The sequence below is a fragment of the Crocodylus siamensis genome, chromosome 4 (genome assembly GCF_052110815.1).
Source record: "Crocodylus siamensis isolate JL-2025a chromosome 4, ASM5211081v1, whole genome shotgun sequence".
Lineage (NCBI taxonomy): Eukaryota > Metazoa > Chordata > Crocodylia > Crocodylidae > Crocodylus > Crocodylus siamensis.
The window spans coordinates 136,648,374-136,661,454 of record NC_143398.1 but is presented as its reverse complement, the minus strand read 5'-3'; the positions used below and the strand labels follow the sequence as shown (position 1 = coordinate 136,661,454).

The window sequence follows — 13,081 nt, the reverse complement described above, 5'->3', positions numbered from 1 at the left end:
TTCCAATGCCCGTGGTGAGGTGGGGGAAGGGGCAGGCACTGCTCAGTCAGAGCTAGGGTCGGGCGGACATGGGATAGAGCCATGGCTCATGGGGTGGGGGCTTCCACTGCTGCATGCACCCCTGGGAGGGCGGGGGGAAGGTGCACATACCGCAGCTCTGCTCCCAGCCCCATACCACTACCCAGCACAGCCACAGCATTTCCTGGTGCTTGGGTGGAGGAGGGGCATTCACCAGGAAGCAGAGGAGCTGCAGTGAAATTTGGAGTGGCTGCAGCCTCCTCCCAGCACCACCAGAGCCTGCTCCGAGTCCAGGCCCCGGTGCGAAAAGCCATGCAGCGCTGGCTCTGGCTCCACCCCACAGCTGCCACCTGCCCCATGCCATGAAGATCTGGGGGCACATGCCCCCACCTCCGCTATCCTGGGGTGCTAGCATCACCCAATGAGCTGTGCCTCCATCCCACAGCCCCTCAGTGCCCCAGCTGAGCAGTGCCTGCCCCTGCCACCACCCACACCACAGGGGGCATTGATCTGCCTCCCCACTCCCCTTTCCTCCCCCTCCTCTTCCACCACATTGGACTTACCACCTGATAGCAGTTGTATCTGATATCTGATCGGTATCGACCGATATGCCTCCTTAAATATCTGCTATCAGTATCGGCCCTGAAAATCTCTACCAGTGCACCCCTAATAAGGAGTTTCTTCTGAGTTACATCACAGACAAAAAATTGTGAAGTTAGTAAATGGAAAAAAAGCATTGCCTAAAATCATCGTATCTCCCTCCAACAGAAATTAATACTTTGTCCTCTGTTGATAAGAAGAACAATTTTAACAAGTGAAACCTAGGCTAGCAAGCATGTTACCAATACAACTTTCCTTGTGTACACTACAGTTTTAATATTTGTTAATTAACTTGGCTACAGATACACTTATTTCTAAATGTAGACATAGCCAATGCTTTCATGTGAGAAGAGCGTCCCCCCTTTTTTCAGCTCTGCCACCTTCATAGCAAATTAAAAACTAAATTTCCCCTTTCAAAAAATACTAAACTTTCTCCATATTTTTTTTTTTTTATAAGAAAGACAAAATATAAGTTCAGGTACCTAAATTTAAGTAGCCATAGAGAAACACTTTGCCTTAACCCCTAAGACAGTAAACTTTTGTATCCTAAAGCTAGGATCTGATTCAGTTTACATTTAATATCTGTTGGTAACACTCAGAGAGTGGGTGTTACTTGCATTTTAATGAATCAGTTTCAGATATATCTGTATTTTATATTCCCTAAAAAACTTTACACTGAAATAGAGCTTTTGCGGATTAGAAACGCGTAACATCTACGCTGTTCTCATTCACTGAATCCCTTCCCTTCACTGATTTACAATAAGCTGACTTTCCCATGTACCCCCAAGGGGGAGCACAAAGCCAAGGCAGCGTGCTTTCAATGATTAAAATATAGGAGTGAGTGGATGTCTCCGCTTTTTCGTTTATTTTTATGAAGAAAATGAAAATGTTCTACTTAAGCCAAGTTCAGTGACAACTAGCTCTCCCCAAGGACATCTGACCTCAGCAGGGACCTTAAGATTCCTGGCCTGTGTCAAGAATCTGCACAGCAAAAATGCAATTCCTAGCAGTTGGTTACAGCTGCAAGTGTACATCACTTGGAAACTGGGGCCGGGAGATTGGGGGTGTTTAATGTTTGTTCGACAGGGCATTAATTCTGTACATGAAAATTTAACAGTCTCCCAACATAGGCATCGTGAATTAGCACTTGCCTGTGTGACTGTTTACCAAAGATAAAATGAGGATGGTGGGAAGGTTCCCATTGTTGCAAATGGTGTTTCAGTCTGCATCTGCATTTAATTAATGTTTTAATCAACTCATCCTGAGTTAGTTAATATATAATGTGCTCCAAAAGTGAAAAATCCTTTAGAGGGAGAGTATATGAAAAGGGCATGTCCGGAGTGATCCAACTGCTGTCATGCACCCCTGGTATCAACTGTTATTAGTTTAGGTAGATCATAGTACAAATCCTTGGCTGTTCTATTTAGTAGCCATTAATAGACCTGTCCTTCATGTATTTGTCTATCCCTTTTTGAACCTGGTTATACTATCTCCCTCTACAACTCCCTGTGACAATGAGTTCTACAAGTTAACTATATGTTCTGTAAAAAAGGACTTCCTCTCGCTTGTTTTAAACCTGTCTCCTGTTAATTTCAGTGAGTGTCCCTAGTTCCTGTATTCTGGTGCTTGGTAAATAACATTTCCCTATTCACTTCAGCGACAGCCTTTTATAGACATCTATTATATCCCCCCTCAGCCTTCTCCTTGCCAAACTGAGGAGTCCTAGACTTTTTAGTCTACCCTGGTATGGCAGACGCTCCATACTTTGTTGCACTTCTCTGTACCATTTCTAATTCCATCACTTTGTTTTTGAGAATTTAAGACCAACACTTCATACAGTATTCAAGTTGTGGGCGCACAATGGATTTATTTGTGTTATGTTTTGTTTTTTGATTTTCTTCTTGATGCCCAACATTTTATTGATTTTTTTGGTTGCTGCTCCACATTGACCCACTGTTTTTAAAGAACTACCTACAATGACCCCTAGAACTTTCTCCTGGGTCATGACAACTAGTGCAGAGCTCAGCACTGTGTATGAAGAGTTGAGGTTATTTTTCCCCACGTGCATTACTTTGCACTTACCAATGTGGAAGTTCATCTGCCACTTTTATGCCCACCCATTCTGTTTTGTGAAATCTTTCTGCAGCTTCTCACTACCAGTTTAGGATTTGACTATCTGCAGTAATTTAGTATCATCTGCAAATTTTGAGGTTTCATTGTGTACTCCCTTTTTTAGGTAATTCACCAAAATGTTGAATAAAGCCAGGCCCAGTCCAGATCCCTGAAGGACCCTACTACTAACCATCCTCCATCCTATGAAGTCACCTGTTGTTTTTTATCTTTTAACCAGGGTCTAATCCATAAAAGACTCTTCCCTCCAGTCCTATGGCAACTCCATTTTCAGAACATTCTTGTCAAACGCTTTTAGAAAATCCAACTACATTATATCAATGGGAAACCCCTTGTCCAGATGCTTGTTAACACTCTCAATGAACTTCAGCAGATTGGTGAGACAGGATTTTTCTTTACAGAACAAACTGATTCTTCCCCACTACATTATATCTATATATCAATGTGACTGCTGCTGTTATTTTTTATTATAGAGTCTACCAATTTGCCAGGAGTAGAAGTAAGACTCACTGTTCTATAGTTCCCATGATCATCTATGTAGTCCTTGGCTGGAGTGTAAGAATCTACACTTAAAAACTGAATTCAGATCCCTGCAGAATGAAGACATACTAATGTACACACTTCTGTCAGGACAAAAAAAAATCTGGGGGAAAAAAGTGGAGGGCTAAGTGTGTGTGTATGTTCTAATTGATTCTGATACCTAGAACATGAAATGCATTTTTCCAGTGATGACAGACAATCAACCCTTCCTTCAAGTGAACTATGGATGATAATAGCAAGGAATAATGTTATCCACAAGAAAAAAGAATCAAGTGCAGAATTTCTATGAAAACAGAGCAACGCAGTGAAAAGCTATTGTGGGTACAAGAAACACAGAGCTAAATTAAGATGTAGGTTAAGCAAATGCACTTCCATTCTTAATCCCAGATGAGCTGTCAACTTTCTACAATCTCTCTATATTTGACGGGGCTTTAAAATGTGCATGGCCACAAACCATTTGCTCTAACCAACTTTCACTGAGGTGATGTTAGCAGTTTTATCCTACAGATAACTTCTAACAGGCCAAAATGTTATAAACAAGGTGCTGACCTAAAATGTATAACAAACAAGGAGGAGGAAACATATATTCCCTCCCAAAAACAGGCACACCCCATAGCTGACGTTGGATTAACGATTCATAATATACAATTTTGTGACAACTCTAGCCTTTTTTCTATCCACAAGCCATCTATCCTCAAGCTGTTTTTACCAATGTATTCGTTACTATAAAAATATTCCACATGAAGATATTTCAAACCTTCGGTTTTATGAACTTTTGCCTTTGACAGTTCCATATTTGTGGTAAGTGACTGGTCATCTGTATGTTTTAGAGATGGCTATAAGAACTGTAACCCAGCTAGGGTTAAATCTGAAATTTCATTGAGATTTTGAAATTTGAAACATTTTGATCAACTCTAGTCCGATAACACTTTTTTTACTCCCTGACTGGGTGACTGATAGTGAGGGAGAGGGAAACCAAAGCAATTTCACAATCTTCAGGCAAACAACTTCAGCTGAAACTGCTGCATGTGACCATCTTCACTTAATTATTCACCAAACTTTCAGTGCACATTCCTGCAAACAAAATGTCACTGTTATGAATAAGAACATAGTTTTTATTTAAGTGAATTTATGAACTTTTGAAATCTTATATTTATCCAGAAAGAGGCAAAATACAAAAAGTGACATAATATTTTGTTGGTGTGCATGACTTGTTATATGCTATTACTTAATGGAATAGAAATGGTTAGTGAACATTAAGAAAAAACATAGCCAACGCTCTAAAATCAAAGGCTAGAATCTTTCACGCGGGTCAGCCAATACAGCTTCATTAATTTACACCAGCTAAGAATCAAGCCCAATATTATTTTAATCAAATCTATTACCTGATGAGGTCAATAGGCTGAAACTTGTAAAATACTCCATATCTTGCCCATTCTTGATACAGCAACTAAAAGAAAAACATGCAGAAAGTTAACTTCAGACAACTGTTTGCATCTGGGCTGCAAACATTTTGTTAGGATTAAAAATATACTTCCAAGCTTCATACTGAAAATCACCCCGGATTTAAAGTTAAGCTGATAAAAACATTTTTAGGCCAATGATATCAGATTCCAGCTAGCTATAAAATACTGGACTGTGGCACAAACCCATTCTGCATCTTCCCCTTCCACCCTAAAACAGAATTTAAAAAAAAGAAAACCCTAAATTTGTTAGGAAATAAGTATAAGAGTGCTCCAAAAATTCTCAAAGCCTTCTGAGGGCTTTTTGGAAATTGTGAAAATATTTCAGAGAGAGATCTCCTTGCATATTATGGGTCAAATTCTTCTATGATGTACTCCAATTGCTCTCAATGCAATTAACCCAAAGGTAAACATAACCCAGAATTTCAAGGTCAGAAGCGAAATGCATGGTGCTATAAAGTCCAAGTTAGTTTCCTGTGTAGGTAGAAAGCTGTGGTGGTAAAAGCCTTTGTCAAAGAGGCATGTATACTAGAAGGAGAGCGATCTCATGTTCATCCCGCTCTGCTGGTTCACTTAACAGGTTCCATGTAGCAACCTCTTCACATTCTGCAACACAGATCTTCCGCAGAGAAGATGTCCCAGCTGTGTTGAGTCCAACCACAGCTACTGGACTCCATGAGTGGGACAAACAATTCAGGCCCCACAAGGAGGAGAAAGCAGACCACTACAGAGACAGCAGAGTCAAGGAGAGAAAAGTAGCATATATCAGAGAGAACATGACGTCTCTCAATGGTGCTGCTTCTTGAGCAGAATTCAGAGTATTGTCCTTTGTTTGTTTGTGGCTGAGAACCAGATGATGCAACTTGTTTTGGACTTTCAAAAAACATTTGACAAAGTCCCTCGCAAGAGACTGTTAAGGAAATGAAGAAATTATGGTGTGAAAGGCAAGGAATTGTCATGGATCAGAAACCATGGATCAGCTCTGGGACAGAAGACATGGCGTGGATGAAAGGTTACTTAGCAGAAGGTTCCACATTGAGAACAATCTCTTTTAGTACTTGTATTAATGAACTGAAAATCATGTTGAACAATGAAGGGCCAAAATCTGCAGATACATCTTTAGGTATGTTAGTTAAGTCTAGAGGAGGCTGTGAGGCAGCTAAGAAAGCCAGGAGGATGGTCAGTCACTGTTGACAAATGCAAAGTCTATTTTTCAATGCTGTTTATATATTTTTCTTTGGCCACGACATTAAATGTATCAATAGCATTGGAAGCAGGGGCCAGACCCTCAGGTTCCCTCCCTCCCAGGGGAGTCCACCCTTACTGGTTTATGAGCCAGGCTCACTCTTCTTTTGTCTCTTTCTGGACCCATCTATTCCTTTCTGTGCAGTGGCTCAGCTTCCATATCACTGATACAAGATACCTGTAGCCCTGCCTAGCTTATGCCCAGGTTAGGTCACTTCCTGGAGAAGTGGGAAATACTGTTTTTTCAATCCCGCTCAGACTATGTGGGGCAAATGTCACCCAACAACAGCTGGTCCTCCTCTGATGATAGGGAACTGTACTGTGCATCTTCAGGGGGCAGGAGCTCATACCTCCCCCTTTGTCTAGCGTTGGCTGTCTGAGGATGATCCCCTTAAGAATGGTTTGATGGTCAGACCCACCCAGGGAATGTAAAAAGGGGTGATGAATATTACGGTTGTGCAAAACAGCACCGTTCCATTACAACTTCCATTTTGATGGGACAGTGTTTCATTTTGAGTTCCATTTCATTTTAAAACGACTGTTCTGTTTCATTTCATTAAAACTGTTTTGACGGTTTCAGCGTTTCGCCCATAGGTTATAATGGGGAAGCACAAAACTGGATATAACATTGTCATTTCTTGCCTGATTCAAATGAACAAACCACTTTTCACAGACAGGCCTATGAACTTCACTTCATCAGCCTCCTAGGTACAGAAACTCAAGGACTCAATATGGTGGAATTCTGACACACTACAACCTGCCGGACATCTGACTCCCCAAGTACCTCCTCACTTTTACCTACGCTGCTACAAACCCCTTCCCTCCCCCACCCCATCCTGTCCCTCACCCCCTGACCCCTCCATTTCCATTTTCACTGACTGGCTTTCTTGCCTACATTGCATACCAGCCTCCGACTTCTTTACTATTCTTTCCATCCAGGAACAGCACACACACACAAACTGCAGGAGCTTCCTCAGCCTGATGAAGGGTTTTCCAACCTGGAAGCTGGCATCCCAGGCAGCTAAGCTGAGCATACGTGGATCCTCACAACTCCACTGCAACCAGCAAGCCTCAGGCCTGTCAAAGTTGTGACAGGTCTGGCCTTTCCCCAGCCAGGACTGTGTGCATGCATATGGTAACTGGAGGTTATGGTGCCTCCTACCCACCTTTCACCAGAGGATCCTTGGTCCTGGCATTTACGGGGCTGCTGCACTGCCAGCAGTCCCACCAGGCCTCGCTGACCCTGGCAGAGTGCAGTTTTAGTGGTCATGTCCAGCACCTGGGGCCTCCTCCTTCCCCATAGCCCCAGCTCATACCTCCAAGTTCATCCTGGCATGGCAGCTCAGCAGGGACAGGCTCTTCCCCTGCTGGCTGGTGATGCAGTGAGTGCCCCCTCCAGCTTGGAAAGTGGGCCATTAAATGGCTTTTTAAAAATGAAAAAGGAAATAGGTGCAGATGGAGAGAGGAGGGTGACATTAATTCCGTCTGTACCTGGAGCTTGGGGACCCCCAGCAGCAGGAGGTTCACCTTCAGAAACACCAGCTGCTCCACCAAACCAGGATCCAAGGAGGTGTAGTGGGGTGTCACAACATCCCCAACAATGCTGAACAACCTCTCACTCAGAACACTGGTCGGTAGACAGGACAGGTGTTCCCAGGCAACCGTGGCCATATCCAGTCGCATCTGGCTGCGGCTCGCCCAGCAGGCCAAGGGGATGCACAGCAACAGCTCCACATCCTCAGCAAGATAGGTAGCCACCAAGGCCTGAGTGCTACCTGCCTGATGGTGGGGTCTGGTGCCTCTGGACCCCACCATGGAAGCCATGCCCTTGGCCCACATTTGCAGCACCTGTGGTGGAAAAAGAGACTGGCTGGTGGATCCCCTCTCTTCCACATCCCCTCTCCTCTGCTGTTCTGCCTCCCTGACTCTCTTCACCAGCACCTCCATCCACTGATTCAGGCTTTGGCTACTGCATATGCTGCTCTTCACCCTCAGGTCATATGTGGTGGCCAGCATGTGGACCATACTGGACCACAAGGGATGAAACCATTTCCTGATGCCCTCCTTCAGCTGCCTCACTAGTGCTTGGATGTCTGGTACAGCGGCTTGCCCCAGCCAGGAGCACTGATCCCCTGGAAGCTCTTCATTTGGCTCTGAAGTTCCTTCACTATGGGGATCACCTGGCTAGGGAGACACTGCCAGTGTTGAGAGTCTCGGTGGCCTCAAGGAAGGGCTTGAGGACCACCAAGTTCTGGGAGATGGTATCACTCATCTCTGTGAAGGAGGCAGCTGATCCCAATCTCCCCAAGCAAGGGCATCTCATTGATGGCCTTCTGCTACTCCACCAGTCTCTCAAGCATCAAGTATGTGGAGTTCCACCAAGTCTTCACATCCTGCCTGATTGTGTGCTGTGGGATGTTCATTTCTGCTTGTTTGACCAACATCATCTTGCCCCACTTGATGCTCCAGTGGAAGTAGCCTTCCACCTTCCTGCATTTGGAAATGAGCCTGCTGGTGGTGCTGGCGCCATCACTGGCAGCCCTGTTTCCCTTCAAAGCATCCCTGACAATGAGGTAGAACTTGTGTGCCACACAGTGGATGCCAACAAAGTTGGCATCATAGTCCGTCTTGATCATATTGGCCCCATTCTCAGTGAGACTATGAACCCGTGGATGAGCTCACCCTGCCCAACAAGCCACTGCTGCACCAAGGCCCCCATTATCTCTATTGTTGTATGGGATTCCTTCATCACCTCATCTTGCAGGAGAGCTGACCGACAGCCTGACTGGTCACACCAGTGCCCTGTGAGACAGAGGTAAGTGTGATCTCCACCCCGGCTGCTCCAGATGTCCAAGGTGAAGTGTAAGGCCACCTATGAACCTGCCTTGTGCAGCTCCTCCCTCAAGTACTCCCTGTATGCCTTATACAGGGAGGGCACCACCATCCTGCTGAAGGTGGTACATGTGGGCACTTGGCAGGATGGGACCACAAGTGCCATGAGCCACCTGAACCCTGGCCACTCAACTAAGGAGAAGGGCTGGCCATCCACAGCAAGCATCTCCCCAGTGCTCTGGGTGATTTTGCTTCCTTTTGCAACACCCCCCACCCCTTTCTGTTTGCCTTTCCTCTACTGTTCCAGGGTGGCCTGGCCCTGCTTTGGGAGGACGAGGGCTTTGAAGCAAGAGCGGGACTTCCCTTTGGGCATGCTCCTGCTGGTGCAAGGCTGAGGAGGAGCAAGGGCAAGGGGGTGATGCCTGCAGAGATGCATCAGCATCCCCGTAGTGCTCGTGTGTTTTCTTCCCTTGCCCCAGCTGGTTTTGGCTCAGCAGTGCAGGCAGATAGTGTCCGTGGGATCATCTGCCAGTTCAAAATGATCCCAGACCACACTATCCACTTGCTTTTGGGGTGCAGGTGCATGTGTGGATGCTGCAATTTCCCCCTCCTCAGCAGTCAAAGGCACAGCAACAGGAGGGGAAGACTCAACTAAGCCGCTTGCCTCCACAACCTCCACCTCAGCCTCCTCTGAAGTGCCTTCTGGGGAAGAAGACCTGGCTATAGGGGAAACTTGAGCGGAGTAGAGCACAAACTCAGCTGATTCCCCCTCCTTCCCCAGAATCTCCCTTGCTAGGGCACTCAGATCCAGATCCAGCTCTTCCTTGGCACTGGAAGGCTCAGCCTGGGAAATGAAATGGGGGTGGAGGAGACTGTCATGCTGGTGCTGGTGCTGCTGCTTGTTGTCATGATGGTGGGGGGTGGGATATGGCTGGTGCTCTTGGAGGGGATGCAGTCTCAGGCACAGGCAGTGGCACTGGTCCCCTCTGCTTGTGGAAGCCTCATCCCTGCTAGTTGTAGGAAAGAGTCTGTCTCTCAGTTTGTGGGGGGGAGGGGACTTACACCTCTCCCTCTACAACCCCTCCCTGAAGGCTTGCCAGCTGCCTTTCCACCATGCTTCATGGTGTGTTTCATAGTGTCTTGCTTTTAGACATATAAATGTATCTGCATTCCTATATAAATTATATAAGGTGTGTAGTCTATGCTGCTAGGTATAAATGGATCTGCGTTCCTGAATAAATTCTGTAAAGTGTTTAGTCTATGCCACAAGGTATAAATGTATAGAAATAAAATATAAATGTATTTCTCTTCCTATATAAATTAAATTCTATAGAGTAATATCCAAAATAATTATAGAATTGAAAAGAATCAATCAATGAATATAATAATAAAATAAAAGGGTCTAGAAGAAAGAAAAAGGTATTCTGGAATCCCACTGGCTAGGCTACGCTAGCAAGTAGGAAGTCATTCAAATCAATGCTAGTGGTAGCCTTCATTGTCCAACACTCCTGAGCTGCTGTACGACACAGCTCAGTAACTTTCAGACCCCAAGGCAGAAAGCAGGGCAGTTCAAACAATGCTGCCTTTTATGCCGTTTTTCCATCCCTCCCCCAGAGCACTGGGATTGGAAGGGACCTCAGGGAAGGATCACAGTCACTGGCCAGCTACACAGTCAATATGAAAGCAGTCCTTCCCCACTCTTTCTTCCTCTTCTCCCTTCCTCTCCTTACTTTCTCTTTCCCCGTAGGCAAGCCCAGCTTGAGCTTTGAAACTTGAACTTTCAAAACCTTTCGACTGCCCTCATTTCTTTTTGAGGCTGTTTCAAAGCCCTTTGTTTCATTTTGATTTTGCTGTTTTGAGCTCAAAATGAGTCGAAAATGTGTTGAAACAAAACAGCCAGGGAAATTTCGCGCAGCCCTAGTGAATATCCTATGGGTGGTGTCAAAGTAGTTAGTGGTTCTCTTCAACCATTTGAAGGGAGAGGCAGGCTGCCCACTGTGGGCTGGGACTCCTCACCCTGCTGCCTTGCCCCAGGAGCTCTTCTGGGCAGGGGACGTGAGGCGTGCTGGCCAAGCAGCACATCCTCTGCCTGCCCAGCAGCAGGAGGAACACTAGGGTTGTGCAGCTGAGTTCCTGGGGCAAAGGCAGCAGGGCACAGAGCCCTAAGCCCACATCAGGCAACCTGCCTCTGCCTTGGGGGAAGCACATGCCCCTTTATCTCCCCCAGGGGTGTGCACTACTGCAGGGAACCACACCCCGCCCCCCGCCCCCCAGCACGTCTGGATGACCTGTCCTAGCCCCAGGGACCCATTCACCCCTGCCCCTGCTCCTGCCCCACTCCCTCTCTCTCCACACGCCCCTCCCCACCCCCCAGGCCTTCCCTCTCTCTCCACCTCTTTTCCTCCACTCTGGGAAAATCCAGAGATCTGAGGGTTGGACCAGAGATTGCAAGTCAGGGTTATTTTGACTTTGAAATCCTGAGTCTCACAATGGTTTTGTGACAGTTGACATTACTGAAAATACGTGATATGAGGCAGTAACATAAAATAGAGTATCTCACAGGATAGGTAATTCAAGTGCTCCTGTTTGCCCTCTCTAAAAGCCAAAACATGGAGCCAGCCCAGGGAACTTAAAAGCAGTCACTTTAAAACTGATAAGGAGAAAAACATTTTTAAGCAGTACATAATATGTAGGATTCAGTGCAGCCAAAGATCACTGAATGCAGCTTGGTAGGATTCCATCTGGACCTCTATAAAGGGTCAGACATAGTGGATGATTGCCTTAGACATTGTTTTTTAAATTTAAGATATGGGCATAAGCCAAACATTATCTGGGGATCTTAAAAGGAAATGTTCCCTAACAACATTATTTCATAACTATTCCCAACATGCTTTAAAAAAATGGATATAATTTATCTGGTCCTGGCAGTCCCAGAGGATCAGATACAGAACTATACAGATTGCCAATCTCGTTGGCTACAGCAAATTTCATATTCCTTTGAAACTAGACAAGACTATGTATGGAAAAGACTAAAGTAGTTGTGAAATGAAAAGGGAGTAAAGTCCTTCAGTGAATGAGACAGAATTCTCAGGACATTCCAGCCTTTTGTTGCCATAAACCTAATTCCTCTGAATAATATAGACTCACTGGATACTAACTCTGAATGCTATCCATCAGATAATATTTGTTTCTTGGCAGAAAACTTAACTGAATGATCTTTCTTTTTGTTCTTTTTTTTTCTTTTTTTGGAGACAGAGTAGGCTTTCCATGGTAACTTGCATTTAAAAATACATTTTTTAAACAGGGTTTTTTTTAGTTTTCAGTCAAATTTGAATTTTATTTGTAAATGCGTTGACACTGCTTCACACAGTGTGGTTCAAGCCCTTCATGCCCTCTATGGGCATGAATGTCTTTTATGGGCCAGACTTGCCACCTGGATGTTTTCTCTAATATTCTGTAGCTATGATACATCACAGCAGTTGTACAAGAGGAAGAGACTACGGCAGAACAAGGGAGATGCAATCAGGCCAAAATGCCTAGTCTATGCAAAAAATGTGAGCATGAAAGCTGGAGCTGAATTTCCACTAAATGAGTAGCTTTCAGCAGAAATGTCTTGGTTTTTTTTATACTTCCCCTGTCCCCCACCCTCCAAAAAAAAAACATAAACAAAAACAAAAACCCCAGGGAAACTGAATTTCATTTTCTGACCATTTTCTTTTTTTCCACTAGCTTGAACTTCGTCACCCAAGCACTGTCCCACACAAAACAGTGAAACTCCTCACAGTCACAGGAATCCATCGAATATCCACTGTTTTCATGGCTAGAGTGTAAACTGCTTGTGGATAAACCATGCCTGTTTATAAAGCAGAATGTGCACTATTAATATACTGAATAATGTAACAACAGTTATTGATCAATGGTATGGGCGACTGGTGCCACCTTAGTCCCACCGACCAGGGGTATGGGGGGAGCCCAGCAGCCGATCCCATGACAGCCAATGGCTGTGGCCAATCACTGCGGCCACTTCCAGGAGTGCAACAACGCTCCACTCATCGTCTGGCACTTGTAGAGGGGGCACCGGTGCTCCTGCCTGCCCCCCGCCGCCCATCGCCTAAGCTGCAAGTGCAGCCAGTCAGTGGTACACCAGTACTCTCCGTGCATCCCCTACACATTGCCACTGATCAGTGGAGCTATGTCAGTGTGAAAGGGCCAAAATCTAGCTTAATATTTCTAAGTCTGTACAATTTTGCAAT

At 45.2% G+C, this 13,081-nt stretch overlaps 1 protein-coding gene across 1 annotated transcript in view; it reads right to left on the bottom strand.

Annotated features, from left to right (window-relative positions):
* ANO2 (anoctamin 2) overlaps positions 1-13,081 on the bottom strand; it is a 302,574-nt gene that overhangs the window by 206,798 nt on the left and 82,695 nt on the right. Inside the window, exon 11 of the mRNA XM_090043877.1 lies at positions 4,674-4,738. Within this exon, the coding sequence (XP_089900003.1) occupies positions 4,674-4,738 (65 nt within the window). The remainder of the gene's footprint in view (positions 1-4,673; positions 4,739-13,081) is intronic.